Raw genomic sequence first — 26,759 nt, forward strand, 5'->3', positions numbered from 1 at the left:
CATGAAGTCTAATTTTGCTGTCTATGCAGCTCTAGTGGAATCCAACTTTCTCACTCCTACGAAAGATATGTCAAACCTGTAATAGTTTTCAGTGAGGCCTGATCCAACTCATCTTGATTTCAGAGAGGAACAAACTGATCTCAGAGAAAGGGAACATACAGCTTCCTAAGACTAAGTGTGCAAGGTCAAGCTCAGGTTTTCTGAAGTCATTTATTACCCCCGGGGGGAGAACGTGGGATTGCTAAAATCTGCTTAACATCAGTCTGAAATCATTACTGTCAGAGGTCTTACTCTGCCCTTAATTTTTTCCACAGGCTGTTGTGATGAGAGGAGGTTCCTGTTTGTTTTGGTTTTGAGTAGGAATACATTTTCCTCTCTGATGCACGTAAAATTCTGATTAGAGCCTGAAACAACTATAAAAAAGGACTTTGTAAGCCAGTCTGACTTAGTGGTAAATTATATACTTAAATGGAAAAAATCTCACAAGCACTGGAGTGTATATGGTAATATCAGAAGTAAACCTCGTCTTTCACGAAAATAACGTATAACTTCAGCACCAGAACATATAGGTTAGCACCAAAAGGCATCAATTGCTACCCATCATCTTAGAAGTTTAAATGAGCCAAAAAATCACAAGCAGTTATTATGGTATAAACAGCTGCACTCAATGATTAACGATATCAATTACTTCCTTTTTCCTCTTATACCTTTCATAATATTTTGACCACAAATATTTCAACCTTATTTTAGCACATGTAAACTTTTATAGTTTTATATTTAGAACAGAATGAAAGCCTGAGCTAATTTCTCCAACAGCCAGGCTATCTTTAAAGGCACGCTATTCTGCTCAGAAGGAATTGGTTCAAATCTTTAACACTATCAGAACAGCAACTGGGAGCAATTTGCCTCATTGTAACCTTGAACTCACCAAGAATTTCCCTCAGTGTGTAGCAGGGCACATGTACGGCAAAAGACATATGAAGTCTTCAGCACATTTCAGTACTTTTGTTGTTGCAGTGTTTTGTGTCATATAACCAATCAAGCAGCACTGATACTGGCAGTCAAAGTAGATGTTTGCGGGCATTGTCATTATCCAACCCAAGAAAAAACGATCGTAGAAATTAAACGGATTCAGATAGATAATATAGAAAGGCGTACTGTAAACTACTTGTTAAAAAAGAGGAAGGGCAAATTTCTTGTGGTAATCAAATGTCTGATTAGCTGTAATCCTCTCTGTTGAATGAAAAATATTCAGCTGAACGCTTGAGTGCTTGTGGTTGGTTTTATCAGGAGCTGCTCTTATGAAATAGTTTATACCTAGATTATTTTTACTGCTGTCAACTACATTGCGATTACAACAGATAATCCCTAGCACCATTATGGGATGTTGTGAAAAACCTGCGTGCCTGTTTGTTAAAAGCTAAGTTTCCTATGCCCACAGAAAACAAAACATTCCACAAAATCAAGGTATTTGTAGAAACTTAAAAAGTAACAGATACAACAACATATATACCCGTTATAATAATTTCAGCTGAATTACAGAATTATAAATTAATTTACAATGTCTAGTCATGTTCAGAAGGTGTACCATATAGCATATAAGTTGCAAGTTCCAAAGTGCATAGTTACTTATCAAACCTACTGGTGTAGGTTCTACAGCTGCTTAACCTGAACTCTTACTTATGCTCTGCTTCCTACGTTTGTTTTTGTTTTTTTTTTTTAAGAAAATACAGTAAATACAAGGAATTGTAAAGGTGCACTGTTCTAACTGTGCTGTCTTTACCTCTAAAAAAGACCTGTTATGCAGAACAAAAACACGTCTGTCCCATGCGTCTTTGTCCACAACTACTCTGGCTGAGGGCTGGTGTCCCACTCAGCAGTTTTGTCTCACTGAACTCTTTAAATGTGTACATAAATGATGCAAAGAGGTTGTGTTTCACTCCCAGAACAGGACTGGATTTTACTCAGCCAAAGCACTTCACTGAGTGAGCAATGTCTGAGCACTGGCCCTTTTCAAACTGTTCGGAAAGCCATTTACATTGTATTTGTTAGGATAAAAGTTAGCAGAATATCACAAGTGTTGTTCTTCTAGAGCATGGGCACATTTTAAGACAATATACTTCTCTAATTATTGTCCTGTCAGATATGGGAGTGTCACTAACCAGAAGAGCTACAGATCAACTGCTGACATTCTCTGAGTGATCAGCTTATGGACAGATGGAGAGGGGCTGCTACATTTTGTACACTGTAGAGCCCATTCCACTCATTAAGGTCTTTTTAGAAAAAAGAACTAATGTGAAAAATTTCCACTTTGTTTTTTGGGTTTTTTTTAAATCAACAGTATGATTCTTCATATTCTGGTGACAGACTGCCTTAAACACCCTTGTAAGCACTGAGCTAGTAACTTTAAGAAACATGTATGTGTACTACTTGAGAAACTATGCTCTATTGTTGTGTTTGTTCTAGTCGACATTGCTTTTCAAAGTTCACGAATTTCAGCGGTCTAAACTTAGCAGTGCAAGCAGAGTCAACATGTGTATTTAATGTGGAGTACATTCTGCCAAATAATCTAAAGCCAAAACTCGAGGCTATTTCAATGACAGTTGTACATAGTAGTTGTGGCAGTTGTTAGATTTCGTCTTTTTTATGATCTGCTTTTCAAAAAAACTACTTTTACAATGTTCCAGCTTAAAGCGTAGGCCCTCTTTATAAATGTTCTAGTAAGCACCCATAAGACACTCAGTTTTTGGCAGGAAGAGTGTGAATAAATACATTTGCTTTTTATAAATTCATACAAATATTTTAGGGAAATAGCACAATATATTTTAAAGGATACTGGAAATTGCTTTAGAAATTTGGAATTTTTGTCACAAGCTGGTATTAAGTTTTAATTAAGACTGATGAATTTGTAGTGTTTTATTTGGAAAATGGTCTTATCTACTTTTAGGTCTGAACTATCCTTGAAAGTTTCACCTGGCTGAGCTTCAGCCAGGGAGACAGCACATATACTGGTATACATATGGTGGTAAAACACTTAGTGCAGATGTCATGTATTGACTTAAAGTTGCCTGGTAACAATATATTTCTTTGCCTTCCTATACAGAAGTAAGTGTACTGCTACAAAGCACCTTTGATATCATATGATTGTGTTCTGATAGGCAAGGGGACAGGAAGAAGAACCAAACATTTGACTGTGTTGATTATACCAGTATATTTAAAGTGATGTAGCTGTCTAGCTAGATAAGACTTCAGCATGTGCGTTAACTGCCACTGCATATTGACCAGTGTGGTTCTTTATTCTCTCTATTTTTCCCATCAGCACACAGGCATTATCGATGATAGCAGCAGCCGTGTGCTGAACTCTTGAAAAATGTCATAAATTAATTACTCTTGTGCATGAGGTAGGTAACATCCTGCAGTTTCTCTTGCACGTATGTTTTCCTCTTCTCAGAGCCCCATTGACATTGCAGATGTGTAAACGGGAGTAACCATTGATAGTGTGAGGACAATTTGTTGCTTTTGCATGCTACACTCCATTTTAAAGCACAGTGTTGAAACAATGACCTTTCTCTTTCTAGACCTATCTTTTTAAAAGGGAAGTCATTTTTTAGATATAAGCTGACAGTATCTGTTAATGTGCTCTTAACAGAACCTAATCTTCAGAAAGCTACACTTGCTAAGGTGAAAATTAGTTTTCTCTTCTTTACACTATGTTCATCTAAAATGGTTAATGTGAGTCATAAATTCCAAAGTGTTAAAAACAAATTCATACTATACTTTGAAAGCTAATCATACAAAAGCATACAAAAAGAAAACGTCAGGGTATTATTACAATATCTCTCTATATATAATATGTGCAAAATTCAATATACAAGCTTCTTATTATTCAGCCATTTTGGTAAAAAAAAAAATGTAAACATGTTAACTTATTTAAACCAATATAAGTAGTTTGATGTTACTCCTGGGAAACAAAGATTGTCGGCACAAGAGCCTCCATAACTTGGAGGGCAAGCAGAACACGGGACTCCTACTTTATATGGTGCTTCTCCAATCCAGTTCCCCCTGAAAACGAAAAAGAAACAAGAATGCTTAGTCATTTGAGAAAAAAATCTATTTTCTTTTGAGGAGAAAAATCTATTCATTCACTCATGGTACCTGTTTTGAGTGATTAAAGTTACTGTTTTGAGTGACGTCCTATAAATGCCAAGTTACACAAAACGTGTGAATGTACTTCTGTAGCTGATTACTGACAAATATGGATCTACTGATTCAAAAAACAAACAAACAAACAGCATGGGAATGACCATGCCATCCCACGCCAGTGGTCCATTCCATATCCTTTATGGGTCTGTAGGTCTGTAGTAAAGTAAAAGTTCCAATCCTCTTGCTTTTACTGTAGTTAAATGATTTTTGAATCACTGCTCCGGGGCCATAATAATCAACCAGCAGGCTCTCTTTCATGAGAAATCAGCAACATAAACATTGATGCAAGGTTTTCCTCAAACATTTTTGTCCTGCCAATTATCTTAAAAGCTTGTGTTTAGAAGGTGGAAAGACCAACTGAGTGAAATCTTATTATCAGGTTGTGCTGGCCTGGGTCCACCTTGTAAAGCTCTGAGGCTGAATTTTTGGTTAAGGAAAAAGGGAAGATGAAAACTATTCACAACTGCACTGTCTTAAAAAGAATAGTATTTGAGAGTTTACAGGGGTCTCATAGGTATTAATGGGAGGAGGAGGGGCATGGGCTCCCATCTGCTAAATGGAGCTGTGCAGTTTCTAATAGTGCTCTGGGGAAAAAGGGTTTAAGTCTGGAGAGCGCTCACATGAAATGAGGTAACTCTGGAAGATTTGGGAACATCTGAAAAAAGCGTTGAGACTTTTAGATGCTGATATAAACCCCCAGACTTTTAGAGATTTGTGTATCACTCATGATGCAGGCAGAAAGTAAGTTAAAATTAGATTTGTATTTAAATGTTATGTCTCATTGAGCAGAGAAGTTTCCTCTAGTTTGCATGTGACGTGGTATGGCAGTGAGTAATGCAATTATTTATGAAACATTTTCTCATCCCCCACCTCCTAGCCAATAGCATTGGATCAAAAGCTTTGGTCTGGGTTGTGCCTTGGAAGAAAGTAGGAATCTCTCAAATAATTTCCTCGTTCCTACTTCTCTTCCAAATGGGTACAGCAGACTGAGTGCTCACGAAATATATTTAGTTTGATAACAGATATGGAAATTCAGAAAGAGTGTGCTGAAAGTTGATTTTTGCTTTATTCACTATACAACATGTGGCTGATTTGTGTGAGTCCATGTTAGTTAACCATATACAGGGCCTTGGTAGACCTTTTAACTCTCCTCCTTAATGGTTTTTTTTCCTGATTTCAGAAATATAATTGTTTTTCAGCATTAGAGCACGGCATCAGTTAAAATTATTGGAGATCTAATCCCCACATCTTTACCAAATTCCATTTTTAATAACCCAGGGGATGCAATATTCTTGTATTCTGGTGTTCCTGCATGCTGATTACTCAGAGGGACATAGCCTTTATTCAGTGGCAAAGACATGTCTGGATGTGTGCCCAAGAGCCCTGAATTTCATATACTTAACCCAACTTTATTGATTCTTTGGAATATGATCTTAAGCCAGGAAAGTCCACTCAGTACCCTTCTGTGACTGTGCAAGAAATCTATGTGAAAACCCTTATTCAGCTTTAATCTTTATTCATACCTATTGATCAAAGTTCTACCCAAAATCTCCTCTAGAGAAGCTTATAACTCCAGAGAAGCATACTAGGATTTTTAGGCAGAGAAAATATAAAATGTTACTAGTACGCTGTTTACTGTTAACTAGTAGATTGTTAATCTATTTTCAGTAACGCCTAATATATGACACCATTCCCTTGCTATTTCTGAATACAATGAGAGAAGTATCCTAGGATGTTTGTAATTTTTTCATAGTTTTTTTTTTTTACAAATAGAGATACATAAAAAATAGTATTTATCTTATAAACTTTGTTTCTCCCTTGTCCTGATTGTGGAGCTAAAAGTCAGATACAGTTTTTGCTGCCTGATACCCCTCACATTCTTTTCTTACTTTTCTTTTCTAGTAGATGTTAAAGAGAAAAGAACATAGAAATCCTTGTGATTTCCAAACGAAAATAAAATTTTTAAAGTCTGTTTTTTTATCAGATCCTGTCTATTTTTAAGTTGCAAAACCTTTAAAAATTCTCATACACATGGAGCAGCTAGAATAATGACATGACTCAAATTCACTCTCTTGCATTTTCTTTACCACAGATGGACCTATGCCACCGAGAGTTTATGGAAAACATGTTCAAATAATTATATGTAGTTTCCTATGCAGAACTATAGCTTTGCCTAATATTATACAGCCAGAGAAACCAGCAGCCTTTTACGCTGTCCGTGCTATTTTTGAAACACTAGTCCAAACTAAATCTCAAACCAAGCTCCATACTATCCATACTTTACTGATTCATTCTGCAGCTATACGTGAGCTTGAAATGATGCCTAGGAAACACTGGGAGAAACTTCAGTTCTTCAGTTCAACTTAACACAGATCTCTGCAAGGCCACATGAAACAGGGCCATTAATGTGCAATGCTTTGAAGGACCCTAACATCGCAAGATGAGATGAGATTTGTAGATGCTGAGCTTAGATAGATGGACTTTACAGGAAGCCTATGTTAGGGCTGCCCTTATGCAATATAGTTATTAGAAAAGCTATCCTCTGGGCAACAGTGTGAGTTCACAGAGAATCAAGATGCACAATAAAGATGTTCCCTAAGGCCTGATCTACAAAATGATAATGTACATGAGGAAGTTTAACTCACCATGAGAATCTGTAACAGAGTAAGGAAATGAAGAATTGAAAGTACAGTGGAGTCTAGCACAAAGGACGAGAATTACAGTAAAAATAATAATAACGATAAAAGAAGACAAGTTTTTGTTCCATACATCTCAAGTTATTCCTTTTTCTTCCGAAGTATACCCAAGTTATGCATTTGTTAAATGTTCAGGTGTAATGTTAGGATGAATGAGCAGCCCACAGAAAAAAGCGTAAATATAGGTCCAGCAGCAGAAAAAGGAGTAAGCAGTTCTATGAGAGGACCCAAACATGCGTAAAATATAAAAATAAACAATATTAAAAGAGAATAACTCACTTTGGGGCATAGTTGCATACCAAGTAAACAGCTCGTCGCCAAACAGATCCCCAGACGTTCATATTGTGGCATGTGTGGATTGCGCAGCCTATACGATTGGAAGTGGCCCAAACCATCTGAATAAATATTTGTTATTGGTGAAGTCCAAATTGAAAAGAAATATATACATATACACATATATATACACATTTATATGAGAGAAAGTTATAAACACATCACAGAAAAGTTCAGCTTTGGATAGTAGACATTGAATAGAACGGAATTTATAGAACCTGTGTGTAATGTGTGCACATGGGTCCATAGCATCGCAGGGGGCATCTGGGGTTGCAGTCCTGAGGATAAGGGAAAGCATAATCCTTTACTTCATCGTACCATGGCTTTACCAGCTGGAGAATGGATCGATACCTGGATTTGTTTAAAAGACAGAAAGGAAAATATGCCTTCTCAGATCTAGAAATTTTGGAACTTTCTGCTGCTAATCCCTATGACGCAAGTCACATAAAACCACATTTCTCTAGACATCACTAGGGTTAATAATAAGAAGAAATAATACTCTTAAGCGAAATGAAAATCTTTATACATTGTAGATGCATATCAATTATTGCTAGAATACTGGAAGAAGCTTGCATCAGCCTAAGATCTGGACCTCAAAGACGGATAAAATAACTGTTTTGTAAGATATCTGCCTACCTTCCAGTTCTTACAGACAGGTTTTGGCCCAAGAATCTCAGTAAGTAGGAAGGTCCATGGTCCCAAATGCATGTAGCAGCCCAAGCCTCTGCAGACTTGGCAAGAGTTTCATCCCAAACCTGACAAAATAAAAAATCCTTACAGTACAGTAGTACAGACAAAACAAACACACATAACAGTGCAAGAATATAAGAAACAGTTATTTTAAGTCCTATGTGTACTAACATAGCACATCAGATTTGTAACCTAGAAAGAGACCTCTTGAATTCCCAAAATCATGGGCCAGTATGTGCAGGACCTAACTGCATCTTTCCTAAATCACCTACGTCATCAGAAGAATCCAAGCATTCAGATCTCTCTATTCTTGGCTAGAAAGGCCTGCTGTTCTCCTACCATTTTCCTTCTGTGTTGATGAGATCCATGTGTGGAGAGGAGCAAAACATTGGGTGGGATTCAGATGGAAGGTTAAAGTGAAGGAGACACACACGCGGTGGAACAATTCAGCACAGGTATTACACACCCCACAAAACCCCAACATATTTGAAATGGGATCTCAGGAGTATCTATGGCTAGAAAGAGCTTTTGGCAGCTTTTCATATTTGAGGCCACAAGGTCAAGAAAAAGGGTTCCACAAGGCAAAAACTACGAATGGTTTTCAGATGCAGTATGAGTTGCATCACTTTCTTTTGCATGGGAGCTAACACTTCTCCCTGATTGGAATAAAAAGAAAACAGCTCTGTAAGGAGAGCTTTTAACCAGATCTAATACCTAAGTCATTCCCTATGGTAGGAACATGACAAGCGACCTTAAACAGTATTTCTTTTTCATATGTTTCCTGCTCATTTACATGCTTGGTTTGTAACTCCACTGTTTTCTCCACAGCAAATAGGGTTGTCTTAGCAATAGTAAAGATATCAGCAGTGGAACCTACTGCAATTCTGGAGCTTTAGGTAAGGAATATCTTGCTGTTATATTACAATTCTGCATAAATCCTCATATATCTTAGTGTTCAAGTGATGCTCAAGTAGATTCTAGATCCTGGAATTAGATGTACATTTTGAATACCCCAAGTGGAGTGTTTTCAGAAATTGCAAGCAGAATGACAGAAGCAGAATGTGGTAAAATTGTTTACCCAGCCTGTTGCATCTCTTTAAATGCAAAGAAAATCTCACAAATCTTGAGTAGCTACTAAATAAAGAGTAAGTCCTGTGAGGTATGAAATAAGAGGCAAAGTCAGAAATAAACTGAAAAGGATAAGGTGGCTCACGACACAATTTTTTTCTGTATTATAAGCAAGTACAGATTTCTAAAAACAGTGAATTCATAGTTTTAAGTTTCCAAATCTGGCTGACCGCAGATCATGGAACAGGGCAATAATTCGTGTCCCTGACTCTCTATGGTTGTTTGAAAAATTTCTCTAAGTGAAAAGTATGGAATTTACTAAACTTTATGAACTTGTTATATCACTGAACGAGGCTTTTGCTAATATGGAGCAGATGAGGTAGATCCTAGATTGAAACTGAAGAAATATAACAGAGATCATGACTAATCCTTAACACAAATGATCTTCCATTCAAGTGGAATCACCTTAGGAGAAATATGAGGGATAGTGCTCAAAGCAGAACAGACTTATTTTACACCTGTTCTGAACAGGTGACAGAATGAAGTAAAAGCAAATCATCAGTAAAAGGACAAAAGAGAGAAGTGTTAGGAAGAAGCATACTAAGAGAGAATATGGTCCTTGAGCCAGGGAATATTTTGACTTCAGCTCTCAAAAAAAGAAGGGAGTTTCTTGTAGGATTTAGAGGTAAGGCTATAACTTAGGAAGAGAAGACTAGGCAGCAGTACTAAGGTACAAGAGAAGCAACCTGGAACTGTTAAGACACTGTCCAAAATCCAGAAAATGCTCCAGGGTCCAAGAGGAAGAGAATGGTGTACAGACATTTCTCTTGATCTGTATCTCTGCTGTTTAGCCAGTTAGCAGAATGTGACCAACATCCAAATAACTTTTTACTCTGTGATATTTCAGTATTCTCAAAAGCAGGGCTTGTTGCCTTAAAGAGGGGACAACAGTAGGTACAAATGTAGAAGTGTACCTGGGAAGCATGCCTGAGAGGCCAGAGCCACAAACTGACTGTGTTTGGAGCCTGCCCAGACCCAGGGGAACTTAAAAGTACATGTATCCAGCATATAGGTCCAAACACAGCTGGCTAGTGTGCATCTATAAGGGGCAGTTCAGCCAGTACTGCGACACCCCATAAACACCCTTCTTTGCTGGGATTAATCATGCTTCTGGCATGAATGCTTTCTGCCAGGAGGCTGAACATGAGGTCTGCATACTTGCTCCCAAGTGACCTGGCAGCAGTCCCACAATAATCTGAATGCATTTGTATTTGCACAAATAGCACCGAGCTCCTGATTTTGACCCATCATGTTTTCACATGCTAAATTGCTTTGCAAAATAGTATGTCAGTTGATTAAAACCACTGTGAAGATTGGATTAGGTTTTCACCATTAATGCCACCTGTAATCTAGGCGCTCCCCCTGCCTTGGATAGTAAAAGAATTGTTTGTCCACTTTCATTTGTCTTCAAGTTATTTTTCTAGTTCTCAGGCATCATCTGTAGCATTTGCTTGTGAAAGCCTCAGGGAGCTGTTTCAAACTCAGTTAAAAATTTGTGGGTATGGTAGGTAAGCATTACTGTGATATATGGTATCATATATGGTATGCTTTCCATTATCTGTTCACTCTTGACCACTCTCTGGACATACAAAGTTTTTGGCAAATACAAAAAGAGAGAGAGAGAGAGAGAGAGAGAGAGAAATGACTGAATTAGAAATAAAAGCTGTGGAGGGGGATATCTGAAACTTCTTTCCCTCCACTCCTCCATCAGCAAGCTGGTGAAACACCCTTGCACAGAGTCCCTGCTGCTTTGTAAATCATTTGTATTTCTTTGGAGAAGATGAAGTGCTTCACTAGGATGTTCCCTGAGTTCTTTCCAGTAGAAAAGTGATGGTTTCATTTCCTCTAGGATGAGCACTAGATCTCCACAAGACAAGGCAAGTAATTAATATAGGCTGAAGCAGAAAAATGATTATCTCATAATGACCTAAAATCTTCTCCGTCATAAGAAATTATACCGTTAGTTCACCCCCTTCAAAAGAAGACTGACCATGGGCCCACACGTGTATTCATTTTTTTTATCTCAGTTCAGTCTCCTGTATTGGGTACATAGAAGAAGAGAACAAGGAGATTTAGGGCTTTTTGAATTCATAAGGCTTCGTTGCTGTACATAAAGAAATAGGACATAAAGAAATAGAAAAAAATCTTAAAGCAAGAAACGGAAAAAACTTGAAAGCCTGAGGGGTAGTTTCTGTACAAGGAGAGATTAAAAGACTCAAGGTAATTAGCAAGGGAGTAAAAAAAAAGGAAAAAGTGATAAAATAATGAACTATGTAATGACAGCTTATCAGCCTTTCTATGAAGCATGTTAATGAAAGCTGCCTGTAAAAGGGAAGAAGGAAAACAATTTGCACTCGCAGTGGGTCAACATCTGAGGAGATGACTCATTCTCATGTATTAATCATGCAAACTCCCACTTGCCAAACAGTGCTCATTCTCTCCCTGGGGATAACATATCTTTGTTTACTAGGTCATAAGTGTTTGGGGAAGCAGCCATCTTCATTCCACTCAAAATAAGGATCCCCTTGAACTCTCTAGACCACTGATTTGGTCTGTGGTGGAAATCCTCCACACCCCTTAACCAGGACTAACTGAGCTGTGATAGAGTTAAAGCGTTTCTCACCACAGTTCCACTGGCAACTTGAAGTGCACATCTTTGGGCCAATTTATTTTTGTTTCCTCAGTCAAAAAGTATTTTCCTAGAAAGCTGTATGACTGTGGTGTCGGCGCTGTTCTCTGCTAAACTACACTTAAGAAAAGCTTTAATGTGAGTATTGTCAAGTGGGCTGAAAACAGAGAACAAGTATTGATAAAGGTCAGTGTTTCCATATGGGGAGTTTCAAAGTCAGAGAGCACAGGCTTTATCACCTGGCTCTGGGGTGTTCTGTGCGCTCACATAATGATGCTGGTTGAGTGTCAGGAATAAAATCTTAGCCTTAATGAAGTCAGTGGGAGTTTTGCCAGTGAGGCCAGAATTTTACCCAAAGGTTTTTTGTCTTCGCTCTCTTAACAAATAGGAAGATAAAGTCTGTATTTTCCATGAAGCATAATAAACAATGGAGTGTAAAAAGAAATCTCTTTAATGCTGAATGGAATTTCTTGAAGCCCACAAAGCCTTTTAATGTTGTTTCACAGTCCCCTCATGCCTTCTGCCTGGCTATAGCCATTTTCTCTCTCTCAGTTATTCTTAGATAATTTATATGTAAATTTATTTGCTCTTTGTTGAAATAGCTTTTAATACTATGAGGTCCTAACAACTATGCTGTTAGTTACTAAAAGGATGATGAAATTGAAGAATCAGTATGATGACAAAAAAGAAAAAGAGAATCAGCTACAATTCTACAAAGATCTTCCCACAGCACTTGCTAAATGATATCTGGTTGTTCTCTTCCTACACTGATAGCCATGCCTTAATTTGAAAAATGCTCTCCATAACCATTAAAATATAATCTGAATTTAGAAATAAAGTTCTTCCACTCATTCTCATTACGGTCAGAACTGTACTCCTAATATCAACCATTTAAATGGAGTGACTTTCTCTTGCCACCCTGTGCAATACAAGTCTTTGGGGATAGATGCTGGTGCAGAATAGGAACGAAAGCTGAAATACGAAGGTACCTCAGACAGCAACTTCACTATTTTATCTGTAAGTAGAACACATTAAGCAAATATATCTGAAAGAAATTTATGGAGCCCTCTTAATCTGAATCACTTGTTCTTACTGTAAACTTTAGTCTAAAGGATGGCTGAATTACTACAAACATATTGCTGCTCTGGGTACATGTACCCTCTGGTAATTTTTCAAGAATAAACATCAAGCTTTGTTGATTATTTCAATTTTTCTTGAAAAGCAGAATGTGTCATATTCAGTTTTAGATGCATTACTGCAACATCTAATAGCGCTGCTTGAACATGAAAACTTTGCTGAGACATACATGAATGATGGATTTATGAGGTCATGGTTAAACGATACTGACCAAAACAGAGCAGGAACTCTCTTGGAGTCTGAAGCACAGTGCTGGTGTTAAGTCAAACATCAGGCCTCAGGATTTTGATGACATTAAGGGCCTATGTGCCATTTTGCTTCTGTACCTTTAGTAATGCAAGGAGGTCTTGTATTCACTATAGATATTCAGTGTGACTACCTATAGGTACGATAATTAATGTCAGAGCCTCCCTAAAGACTTTGTCTTTTGGTGGAGCACCTCTTAGTTTCCTTATACAACAGGCTAGAGTCCTTGCAGTCCAGTTTCATATTACTTATACTGTATAATAAGTATTAATTACACTGTATAACAAGTACATACAGATTAGGAAAATAAGTCTTCCTTTTGTGCAAGGTCTGATTCAGGACCTCTGACTACCAGTGGAGCTTATGACTATATTTTTTTCTTAAATTTAGCTGTCTCAGTAAGATGATAGAAGCACCGCAACATTTCTGCTTGGAACCAATATTAAACCACTGAGGTTTAAGCTGCCATTTTGAGATGCCAGACTTTGCAGTCCAGCAAGCTACAGGAAGCAGTCCATATCTCTCTTAAAATGCAGTTTGACCGTTCAAAGGACTGTCGACACCTGGAGAAATGATTCCATCAGGTCATATCCTGATAGGTTTTTCCACAGTTGGAAGAGCTAGAAACATAAAACATTTACGCAAGTCTATTTAATGAGAGATGATAATTTCATGAAATACGCTGGACAGCTGTATCAGAAAAGTAGCCACGTGTGCCTGTTAGTTTAGTTTCTTGATCACATGCCCATAGGTTTTCCATTGTTATAGAGAGAACTTTTTAAATATTTTGCTAAAAAGAGAAGAAAGAGAGGTTTTCCTTACTCTCTGTCAAGGCTTTCCCTTATATTTTGAGTGATGCTAATGAGTTCTGGTGTGATCACCCAAAGCATTGCTAACTAAATCAAGAAAGAAAATGATGAATATCTTGGAACATTGACCTTTGATGGACACTTTTCTTAAAATAAAAACATAATCTCCACCCCTGCAAGCTTTATTCTTAAATTGATTTTAGATATACTAGAGTACAAGCGACTTGTTTCCCTCTTCTTCAAAAGAACATCTCCTCCCTATTTGGAAAATAAGCAGAATTTCAACATTATGTAATCTTGTACCAGAAGAAAAAATCCACAGTCACTCAGTAAATACATCAAAATGGAGATCCTTTTCTATTACATCTCTTCAACACATTGTCAAAGAAAAAAAAAAGAAAGAAGATTCATAATTTTCACTTTCCATGTTGCTGATACCTATCCTGAGATTTATGATCTGACTCTTAAATTCTGCAAAACATGTCCTTTTTTTTGTTGTTTTTTTCTTTTTTCTCAGAAAGCAACTGCTGGCTTTTTCCAGACTCATCAGTAAGATCTGTCAACACTTTACTGTATTTATTTCCCTTCGGAATGATGTTACAATTGTTCTATTTTTTGGTTTTGTTTTTTCTAATGACTTACTACTCCGAAGGTAAAGATAAAAGTACATGCAGTTAAAAACGTTTATTACACCTTTCTTATGGGCAGACAAAAAAGGACTGATTTCAAGCAGTGCAACACATCTCAAGTAAAACACACATTTAAACTAAAAACATTTTCACAGATAAAAAGGTGAATTTAAAATCACTTTTAAATTGCCCCATTAGAGATGCCACAGCTGAGGAAGAATGACTGACATTGTTATCTGAAATTCCATTCCTGTCTAAGTTGCTCTTAAAGTGCAGACTTTGGAAGAAGTTAGACTCAAGATCCATTACACTTGCCAAATTTGGGGAATGAGATAAAAGTATCAGCCTACCCTTTGGTAGTTAAGTTCTTCATCTTACAGTGTTTGAAAAAAGAAGAAAAATTATTCAGAGGGGAAGATTATTTAGCAAAAGAAGACTTTCTATGAGAAAACTGAAACATTTTTCATTTACATTTTTCCTAATTTCCTGATTTTCACAGCCAAAAATAAATTGGTTTTCTTTATAGGGTAAGCAGGTAGCTTCCCCGCAGTCCAGAACCATGAATTTCCATGGACAAAGAAAATATGAGGGAAGACGTCTTGATCTGACTTAGTATTGTTATATCTCTGTACATGCCTTGTTATGCAAGAGAGGAATGTCATTATCAAAGCAAAGAGCTCTCTTCTTGTCTGCAAAGATTCTGAAACAGTTATTAATGGCAATAGGTAGCAAAAACTTGTGTTCTACAACCAAACTAAGCAGAAATAGCATTTAAGTTTACAGCCCTCATTGTCATGAGGAAAATTTTAAAAACATGAAAAAGAGGAGCGCTGTTTCCCTGAGATTGCAAACAGATTCTGTAGCTAGATGAGATGAGCTAACTGGGGAACTCATAAAAATGTGCTTTTAAACTGGGAACCTAACGGGTTTAGGGCAGACAACAACATGATGCTAATGATGTTATTAAAACATGCAAGCAATACAGAAGTGTGCTTCTATTCTTCTGTTGCCATCACAATCCTTAATCCTTCCTGGCGCAGTTTGACTGCCAGTAGCAACGAAGCTCCCCTCACTTGCACAAGGGTACAAGAAAACCCCAGGAGAGCATTGCTCTGAACATTAAATATTAGCAGCAGCCCTCAGCAGTTCAACCTAAAACATTGTGGGCTTTTTAAAAATACAGGGTATCGACTAGGACAAGATGCTACATGTTTCTCAGTGGCAAATCCAGTACTTTAAGTGCTGCATAAACCAGAGAGCAAAATACGTACCTCCCAGTCGCTCAGAACCCTCCTAAGAGTACCCCAGAGCGCCCATCAGGTGTAGGCTGTCACGTGTGCCTGCTGCTGCCCATGATGCCAACAGAGCTGTGACGTAATCAGTCCCATAGCTGACTGTCAACAACCGCCCAGCTGGACTGTCAGGCACCCAGTACAAGTTTTAACACAAATTGAGACTGAACAGCTGAGGAAAGCTGAATCAACCACTCTGCTCTTCAAAACCTGATTTGCACGACTATAATTGCATGATGAGATTGAAAATGAAATCTTGGGATACGCAGCTTGAATATAGTTGCATGGCAACAAGTGGTATTTTGGAAGAGTAATAATAGAAGATATCAATTTGTTTTTCAGTTTTGTGATCTTATTTGTCATTAATATGCTTACTGTGGTCTCATATTAGTGTCTTCAGTTTGTTATTTGATACCATCAGCACAAATAAAACCACAACGGTTCCTTTGGCCCTCAGAAAGATGGCTAGCAGGACCTTCTTTTACCAGTGATCAGTCAAAAGTTCAACCTTTTAACCTCAGATTCCTGATTTTATTCTCCATTAGCCCTGTCCTTTTGCTTGTTTGTTTTGCTTGTTTGGAGATCAGAAGCACTTATTTCCAAAACACCAACAAGTAGGAATGAAAAAAGGCTGGAGTCAAGAGATTGCTTCTTGTGAGAAAAACTTTGGGAGGCTGAGGGATGAAATCCTAAGTGTCCAGCCCATCTGTGCAGCTGGACTCCACAGCTGCTAGTGTAAGTCTCAGAGCGGATTAGCAAATGTAGGCTGCTACTCCCCCAGTATGCAGGTCTTGTCCTTTGGGGTCATTCAGCGTGCAGCCTTGCACCAGCCTTATTGCTTGCACGTGCACTAGCCATTTCTCTGAAATCCCACAGCAATATGCAACATAGGCAGAAGTCCCCTGTATAGCTTCTCTCCTGGTCTTTTGTATAGCGGAACCCATAGGTTTTTAATGCTCATAGAATTTCAGTAGGACACCACCACTCCCCTCAACTCCAAATATGGCACAAAGCTTAATAAAACAACCACCAGCCCTTCTTCCCTCATGCTTTTTCAGCAGAGTGACTGAAAGAGCCTCATCTCCTTGCCTTCACTTTTTTCAATACATCCTGTGTGATGAAAACATATGAGCTCACTGGAATTTATAGACAGATTTGGCAAACTTTATATATTTATCTGGGCTGTGAGATCATCTGGATTCTAGGCCGTCTCTCTCTCTCTCTCTCTCTCTCTCTAAGAATTTTTTTTTTGTTCTGAACTGCCACCTGTTAGAAATCTTACTGTGCATACTGTGATCCATGCCTACTGCATGTGCAAATCCTTTCCTTAATGCATTAGGTACTAATTAGAAAATTCACACAGCAAATTCCCGAAGTCTATCCTCTAGAGAAAAAATTCTTGATGAGAACTTTTTCTGTACTCTACTTCTTTGCAAATAAATATGGGTTTAATATATCAAACAGCTTGCCTGATACTGTACTGCAACTCAAAGTAAAATTGAGCAATGTTTTACAGTCAATTTACTCTCATATAATCAAACCTCCAAACATCTGATCTGCACCTCTGAAGTGCTGAACATTAGAAGGTCTGCTTTATACTCTGGATATCACCAGACAGATGTCCAAAAAAAATTCATTGTCAAAAATTTTCTTATAAAAATTCAAGTTAATTTTTAGTCTACATTTTATATTTATGGGCATCTATTTTGTCCAAATTTAAACTCCTACCATTTGAAGCTTGACCGATGCTAATAAGTCAATTTGTTTCTTCCAAGGATTGTCTGCTTTTCTTTTCATCTTTGGCACCAAGCTTTTAAACAATAAGAAACAAAGAAAATTGGTAGGCTGTCAAATTTAATAACAATAAGCTTCCATGATATGCTATTATTTGTTTATCTTGTGGAAAAGTTAAATATCAGAGCTACATATCTTAAAGTATTCAGTGCTTTCCTAACCTACTGCAAGGCATATTTTAGTTGGCAAGAGCTTATCTCAGAAGTGGTAACAAAAAGGACCCAACTTTGTCCAGCTCCATGTCACCCTGACAATTTGTTATCAGTCTGATGATGAAGGTGGCTGACCTCTTTCATTTTAAATATGATCAGTGCAAATTGCCTTTTCCCAGAAACAAAAAATGTGAATGGAAAATGTGTTTCTCGTGTAGCGTTTTGTATCTCTTCTAGGAGGAAGTCCACATTCTTTACATTTTTATTATTAATCACTGACTTTTTCATTAAAAGAAAAATATTTCTTAATTTAAAAATTTTCAAAGAAAATACTTATTTTCTAAGTAGCTCTACCTGAAAGATATGGCAGCGTGACACAAACAAAAACACATTGCAGCTTCTTCTTTCTGCAGGATAAAGAATAACAACAATTCTTTATTCTCAGAATAAGAAGGCTCAATATAAGATGCCCTATCTTGATACAAATTAGTAGATATGCCTGAACAGATGGAGATGAAAGGACAGTAATGTCATTTGAATTAAAATAGACCTTGGACCCCATCGCAGAGTGCTTAGGGAAGCATTTGCACATGGAAGTGCCTGCAGTGATGACAGTAGTCTTTGTCCAAAAGGCAAACAAGTGATTCTTCTGGGGCGGTTCCATCTTTTACTGTCTTTAGAATATGTATTTCCATAGACTTGGATAGCCTATTCTCCTTCTGAGATATGGAAAGAGGACAAAAATGTTGAGAGGTTTAGGGTTACTATCATTTCCATTCATGTATGAAACTAAGTACTGTGTACTTTGGATCACAATTCTTGTGAAAAATGCCCTGTCTCTGTTTTTAGCCAAGAAGTTCAAGAGGTGCTACATTTAATAATAAAGGAATGTCTAATTCCGAGGGCTCTAGGCAGGCGGCTTTTCTATCAGAGACTTTACTAGGTTGTTTTTTGTTTGCTTAAACTCCTAGAAGGCTTTCTGCTAATACTAAATTTAAATAATGTAAATATTCTCTTTTAAAACACCATCAAAATGGATGTTTAAAAATACTTATTCCTAAAACAAGGGAGAGGAACTCTAATACCAAAGCAAGTTTAACACAATCATTCCCGACAATATCACTTTTGGGGAAGTTCTCCAGATTTTTCAAAGGTTGCTCTCCAGGAAAGGTCTTTTCTGTTCATTTCTTAAACCAGTCTTCCATCACTCTGAACTTATGGCTTTCGTACTTGACATAACCACTTTGATTTGAACCTAGCTGAACACCAGATCCATTTCTGAGATTGAACAGTGGCTCCTAACCTTGTGTAGCTGAAATTCTTTTAGAAAAATTGGCAGCATTCTGCACCTCGCTAATGACCAATGATTAGTACTATATTGCACTATTGGCAGCAGTGCAGTGGGAAATAGTTAACTGGATAAACTCACCTGTTAGGCAGAAGAGAACTGGTTAACTTTATCATCTGAACTCCAGCTATTTGGGCTTACTTTCAGCTACTCTATCAGCTACCATGTTTTTTATCTGCCATTGGCAAAGGCTGAGCATGCTGTCAAATGACTGCTTCCTTTAATTCCACAATGTTGTCATGCAGAAGGAAACTCCTAACTGTACTCATGTAAACCCACTTCAGTTCTTTCTATTTCCTTCTAATTTTCTGAAAGGAATAATATTCCAGAACTCACTATCATATGATCTTCAAACATGGTGGTTGGTGGGCTATGGCAATAGACAGAAAGGGCATGACTCACTTGTCTAAACATAGACACAAGGGGTAGGAGGGAGACACTGGAGCCAGTAAACACATCCTATCATTAAACCCCTTCTCGTTTGTTCTCACTTTACTTCCCCAATGTAGAAAACTAAAAAACTAAAAGTTATGGCAAATTGAGATAGGTAAATTACACTGAGGGAGCTCTGAGCTGCTCGATATTCGTCTTCCCAGAAGACTGGATGGGCTATACTTAGATTTGCTTTGTGCTCTGGCATGATGAAAAGCATATTATGATTTTTGTACCTGCGCTCACCTTCTGATTATTTCAACCTTCACCATGTATTAAGAGAACACTGCAATTCAGTGGGCTTGTAGGCTGCCAGTACCTTCTAGAGTAAATCCTCCATTGCATTATGGCTCCTGTGTCTTTAAACATGTATAGTTAAAATGATGGGCCTAATTTTCTTTGACTCTTAAGGATGCTCTTTGCTGATACAGTAAAGGAGCTGCAAATGGAGTATAACTGTAATTTGCCCCAACATACAGAAGTACTGGAAGACATATATATTGGAATTAAGGAAACATTATATACATACATATATCTTAATTAATGCCAAGAAAACTGCCAGAAAATATGTAAAGGGTAATGTGTGAAATGAAACAAGGAGAGAAATTCTATTCGGCCATTAAACAGTGCATATAAAGATCAATTATCTGAGTTTTAGAGAGAAATATTTAGGCTAGACATTTGGAAATCATTTCTATTCCTAAGGTAAAATATTTGCCAAGAGATGTGACTGAGACAGCATCACTATATGTTTTCAGAAGGAGACAAGATGAAAACCATATGTATTTAATGTAGAAGGAAGTCCTGCAATAGGGCGTTCATAAACTATATGAATTAAGAGATCCTATCCAACTCATTAGACATAAATCTTGAAGGAACTAGTTCTGCAGTCCTTACTCACAGACATACATGATTTCAGTGGGACATGCAGATGAAGGCAACAACTCAAGGAACAAAACGTCCTCTAAGATTTAGAAAGTTTTGCAAGAAATATATATATGACAACAGCAAAAGGATGCAAACCACTTGAGAAGCTTATTATTTATCAGAAATTCTTGAACTGGAGAGCAAAACAAACTAACCCATTTTTGCCATGTCCCTATGAAAGGCTTTCAGGTATTAAGTAAGACTCTGGAAAATTTGAAATTGCTAGAAAACACTTTTTTGCCATTTGTCTTACCTATCACCTATCGCACATTCACAGAGATTTTTAAGATCACGTGGACAGCCAGAAACTTTTATCGAGACTTTCACATTTAGGACTGTAATTGTAACACATCAAATAGCATTGTGAGGACTAAGTGGGTTATTTTCTTGTTTCTCTGAATGGATTTGGTAAGCTGTTTTCAGGTTTTTGTGGACAGGAATTAACCTCTCCAGACTTGTTACCTCCAAAGTCATCTTTGAACTCACCTCAGCAAAGCAGCTCAAAGTGGCTTTCAGGCTTTATAAAGTGCACAGATTTTCCCTATGACTTTTCCAAGCTCATGGGGCTACAGGCATTACTTTTGTTCGTTTTATCACAGTCTCTCATGCAGGATTTACTAGTGCAGATGAATAGGCTCAACGTGTCCACTCCCTTCTACCTCCTCTGCTACCAGCTCATGGTAAACTATCTTAAGCTATGTTGCCATGAAAAATTCTTGGGTATCCAATCTATTTCAGGCTAGTTTGGGAATATTTCACTACTTTGAGTTCTAAAAATTGACATATTCCAAGGGTCAAATTGTTGCAAATGTAAAAGTGTATTTATGCAATCACTGAACAAAAAAAAGACGTGTAATCCTGCCGCATCTTTACACTTGCTACTGCCAGTCTGCTATTGACTATATTGTTCAGTACTGGGCTCTGCGTTCATCTTTGCAGAACCCCAAATGATAAGCTCTGCAAGTGGGCAGTGAAACACTCACAGCTCCTCTTTCAGTATGGCTCTTTAACAAGTTATGAAAATCCCCTTAGAATGCTACCATATAGACCATATTTTCCTAGTCTGCCTATGGGAATCCCATGCTGGACTGTGTGCAATGCCTATTTAGGTCCAGCTATATCAGATTCATTGCTTCTGCTTGGCACATGCAAAACTGTGATCAGCATGCATGTATGTAAACACTTGTACGTGTACACAAACTAGGTTTTGCATGCACACAGTAACATGGGTTATGGGAAAAGAGCACATGGACTTTTAAGAAATCAGCCTCACGTGAGGATGCTTGTAGAGAAACTAAAAATAACAGTTGTTTCTCACTAGAAAAGGTATTTCTTTAAAGAATGTTTTGGGATCCTACAGATATTACCAATGGGTACTGAAGGATATGTTTTCAGAGACCCAAATTTTAGCCAGCAGGATGCTGCAAGTCTTTACTGGACTATCAAGTAGCTGAGATGTTCCAGAAAGGCAATACAGGCTTCTACAGTATAGAATTAGCATTCAAAGACAGGGATTTGTTTGTTTATAGACTTCCTCTGGATTTGAAGATTTACATACCTTTCACACTAGACAGCTGCAGGAAATTTTACACCTCACTTTTTCTTAGTCATGAATTTTATTGAACCTTGGTGCTTTCTGCAAGAAAAAGTATGCAAAGCTAAGTGGATGATTTTAACCCAGCCTCTGCCAGATCAAAAGGATGGTGTCCTCTTTCTTTCTGTGTGTATGGCATCAGCTTTTGGAGCAAGAGCAAAGACTTGAGAATGATGGTCTTAGGCTGCGAAGGCATAAAGGATACATAATAAGAAGACTTTTACTAAAAGCAAAAGTCATTACTGATACTATATAGGCCTGAAAGTTCTCGCTTCCCTTTTCCTTCACTTGCCATACTCAGTAACTTTAGATTTGCCCTTTCAGTCAAACTTCAAATTGAAGGCATCAGCAATATCAGCACCAGCACCAAAAAGAGGACTACTTTGAAGTGTGACTCATAGGGTGCTAACATCCTAAGAGAAAGATTAGTCAAAGTCTCATTGACCCATTGTGCATAAGATGGGCCTGTTTCTTTCACTAAGGATTCACAACAGAACGATGCCTCACATAATTGCTTTTGATATCTGCTTAGCATCAGGGACTGTTTGTAACAGAAGGTTGGAACAGCACTGCGTCCACTTCTCTGGAACTGAGGTAAGACACCGTTCCAGTTCTGTTACTGCAGTGCTCATCTGAACACCTTCTGCCACTCAAAACCATTGTTTGGGACCTCTCATCAGAAGTCCTAGAGCACACAACTTTAAGGCAATAGATGTCTCCACAGAGCAGAGAAAATAATGTCCAAGGAATTCAAAATATCTATAAATGCACTGAGTGTGTAAGAAGCAGGCTGCTTCCAGGGAAGGAAAAGAACATGTCAAGAGGAAAAGGAAAAATAAGGTCAGTTGTGGAGAACTGTAATCAAAAGAACCAAACCACATTGTTAATTTCTAAGCTCTTATCATTGAAAGAGAAAAAGAAAATGGAAATATACAGAGGTGAGAACGAGATACAGTCATTTATGAGAAAAATATAGTGGAATTAGGAAAACAGAGCAAAACATAACTTAGCCTGATGGTGGATAGAGAAAGGAAGGTAAGATATCTTTTTCTTGTGTTTCCAAATTGCTTAGTCCTCTATTTCAATATACTCACAAGCAGTTTCCAAAATCTACTGCATCAATAGCTATTTCCAGCTTCTCTAACTTGTGATATTCTTTCTAATCATTGTTAGGTGAATGGGTAAGGTCACTATCGTCACTGCAAGTGCATTTTTTGACAATCTTCAAGACAGGAGCCACATGTTCTGTAACACTCTTTCAGCACAGGGTGCGTTGTCTTCTGGTGATGACAATATGCTTGTTATCTTATTTATGGAAATGAATATTGAATGACATATCAACTTTTACATATAACAGCAGAGATCTTATGTCCCCATAAGATACAATAGATGCAGTGTCAGACACTGAAATTATACAGAGACAAAAGAATCGATTCAGCATCCAGCCAAGTTCAAATGGTCATTGCTTATAGCAGGGGTCTCCAGTCTGTGGTTTACCAACACTATGTCATCTTCAAAACAAAACCTTTCCGTAGTCACACAACTGAAAAGTTAAAGAGAGGATGCCATCACTACAAACCAGATGGCAGAGAAAGCTATGTGTGATGTTGCCTACTGGGTTTTCTTTGCTCCATAAAGTTTCACGAGGAAACACTGACTGACTAAATTCTGCAGCAAGGCTTGTGGCTACTGACTTAACTGCCACTTGAAGATCCAAGTTTAAGTTGTAAACTGGATCATTTCCTGAAGTCTCTTCAGGTGGTGCTCCAAACTTTGCAGTAAGAATAAAGTACTTTAGAGCCAGGAAGCCAAACTTGAAAGAAAGCTGTAGACCTTATCATTGTGATTACTGATGGGGCTAATGCTGTCAGGAACACAGGGACATCCTGTGTTGGTTCTGGTAAAAGTAACAGTGAGAATGGGAAGGAAAAAATAGCACACAAGCTGTAAAGAGTGTGGCTCCAGTCTTGATTTTTGTATGAAACCTTGCATGGTAGTAGCACTGCAGAGCAAAGCTGCAGCAGAATACCCAACCAATGTGGATGAAATTGTGAAAGTTTATGCATATGAGTATATTAAAAAAAGATTTAATTAGGGAAGGTTTTCTTCTTTTCAAAGTCTTTTTACTGAACTGGCTAAGAGCATTGCACTTACAAAACTCTAGGGAATATGACAGGGTGTCGGCTTCACTTAAGCAAACTACAGGAGTACATTTCTAAAAGACGCAAGCCAAAGGAAGGGCATGGTAGGCTGCCATTCCCTCAGACATTACAACAAAGTTTATTTATGCAGAATCAAAGGAAACGTCAGGACAGAGCTCAGCACTGAAAATGATGACTGAGCTTGACTTCTGACCTCCCTGTTTTTTCTGTCTCTGACCTTTCCACTTAACCAAACTTCAGACTCAGATTACAGTATGGCTATAGGCCTTCATCCTGCAAAGCTGTGAGCAAACTCAGCTCTTTGAGGTGCTGCTGGGATGTGCTAAGCAGATTGTATGATCAGATCCAGATTAAGGTAACACCTGTGACAGAAAGATGTCCAAACTGCTGGTGTTTAGCTGCTAAAGAGGAGGAGTTGTTATTACTATTATCCCCTTTTTATGTTAACTGTTAACTATCTGTTGTTATCTGAGATGCTCTGTGACTTTAAGCAGATATTATGCTGCTAACACAACTTGTCTGTGCTTTTAAAAGATTGTGAATGCCTTACTTAGAAGGTACAAAAATTTTTGCTTAGCCAACCTATTTTTAACATTAGAGCTCCACAGTATGCATGCATTCAAAGTTGGAACATAAAATAGCAAACACACTGGCTTAGCTATTATTTTAGTGCCAAGTATGAAATCACACTGAGCGAATAACATTTATCATACCTGCAGGAACAGATAATTCACATAAAAAGCATTTGCCAATAAGGGGAAAAGGTACTGACCACAAACTTAGCATGTTAAGCAGACTGAAATCCCATATGGAGAAGAAATACTCAAAATAAGTCTTCTATCTGACCAGGAATTAAAATCATTAGGTGCACACAAACAATATGCAGTAAACATAAACATTTGAATATGAGGCAAACCATCCATTTGACAAACTTCCTTCTAAACACAGTTTTACCAGATTCTCTCTGAAAATCCTATGTGTGAAAGAATTTAGCAAGGTTCTTTAGTTCTGGGTACATCAAGGCAATGACTGTCAGCATACTCTGTAACAGTTTTGCAGTGAGACTACTAATGATTAGCACCTTTTTAATTAGCACATATCATAATCACATACCCTTCCTCACGTCAACAAGTAGTTAGCTCTCAACTTCATTTACCTGGGCCCCAGCAGCTCATTGGGACTACTCATGGAAATAAAAATTCAACAGAGCGAATAAAAAGTTGAGAGTCTAGCATTTAGCTTTTGCTTGCTTAAGTTAATTCTGTTTAAAAAATGAAAGAACATTTTAATACGAAGCCATAGCTAAAAATGATTTGTGCACTTAACTGAAATCCCCAAATCCACAGTTTGTTCAACTTAAGAAAATGAAATCACTGATTTATACTTTGTTATGTATTCCAGCAGTTCTAAAATATTACCCTTCTCTGAAGTAAACAAGTTCACTTACCATGTATTCCATGTTGGAAGCAGGTGGGAAGACTTTGCCTCTAACTTGGTTATGATAATCAAGAATGGCAATCATGTCATTCTGTGAAATGTATCGCTTCCGCCTGGGTTTGGGAATTTTTGCAGAGTCCAGATGAGCTGCCAAAGCCGTCTCAATGTCAGTGAAATTACTGTTTGACAGGAGTAGGTCAGTGGAGTTGGGTAATGCTATTGCACTTGTTTCACAGAGAATGGAAAATAAGAAAGCACAACTGATTGCAGAGATTGCTGTCATTTTGGGGCCAAAGGAGAAAGGCCACAGAGGTGTTCTGCTTTAAGTCGGGACAGTAGAGAACAGATCTGTAGAAAAGAAGATGTCAGAGGTGTGATTCTGTACATCTGAGTAGCAAGAGTGAGTGAACTGGCAAACTGCAATCAGGCAAATGATTTCTGTCTATCAGCTCACTCTTAAAAACAGTCCAGTCAGAACACGTGTTACTGAGCAATTTTCACTCTCTATATTACGATTAAATGATAGCATGCTCTTACGCAAACATATCAAATGAAGTATCATTGTACCATGAATGCCATGATAAAAGCTAGTATTGCTGAAAGAGTGACAGCACCATCACACAAGATAACTCAATAAACTACACGGTATATTGTAAATGGGGAGACTGCTAGAAACTTCACAGAATGTTGTGTGCTGAAAATGAAAAATACATCCCAGGTTATGCCATTCCTATACACATGGATTGCTTTGATAATGCCACACAGATAAACTAGAAGGCAAAAAACATATAAAGCATAAAAGTAAGACATCTTAGAAGTAATATTCAGACCTTAAGTTCAGCAAAATGTGATGAGCATTGATAAAACTGCATGCAAAGCAAGCTTATTGAGCTGAATGGCTTACCTCTGGATAATACCAAAAAAGAATAGAGTCTATTGTTCTCCCAGTATGTATAGCGCTCTCCTATGTGGTGATATGAACCTTTGTGAAGGAGTGTCTCTTATCACAAACCCCCAAAGAACAACTCTCTGCTGGTTTTGAAGCTTCTGGCCACAGGAGCTGCTAACAGCTTTTATATGTTACAGTCTGTACGATCCAGAACAGGCAGTTTCTCTGAAGG

The 26,759-nt window shown here is 37.8% G+C and overlaps 1 protein-coding gene across 1 annotated transcript; it reads right to left on the reverse strand.

Annotated features, from left to right (window-relative positions):
* PI15 (peptidase inhibitor 15) lies at window positions 1–26,759 on the reverse strand. The gene is made up of 6 exons (XM_009689465.2): window positions 26,543–26,759; window positions 25,649–25,986; window positions 7,869–7,987; window positions 7,451–7,583; window positions 7,179–7,294; window positions 1–4,062 (listed from the first exon to the last, which is right to left on the reverse strand). The coding sequence occupies exons 2-6, from the start codon at window positions 25,919–25,921 to the stop codon at window positions 3,927–3,929; spliced, it is 777 nt and encodes a 258-aa protein (XP_009687760.1). The 5' UTR covers window positions 25,922–25,986; window positions 26,543–26,759; the 3' UTR covers window positions 1–3,926.

This window comes from Struthio camelus, chromosome 2, assembly GCF_040807025.1.
Source record: "Struthio camelus isolate bStrCam1 chromosome 2, bStrCam1.hap1, whole genome shotgun sequence".
In the NCBI taxonomy this organism is placed as follows: Eukaryota; Metazoa; Chordata; class Aves; order Struthioniformes; family Struthionidae; genus Struthio; species Struthio camelus.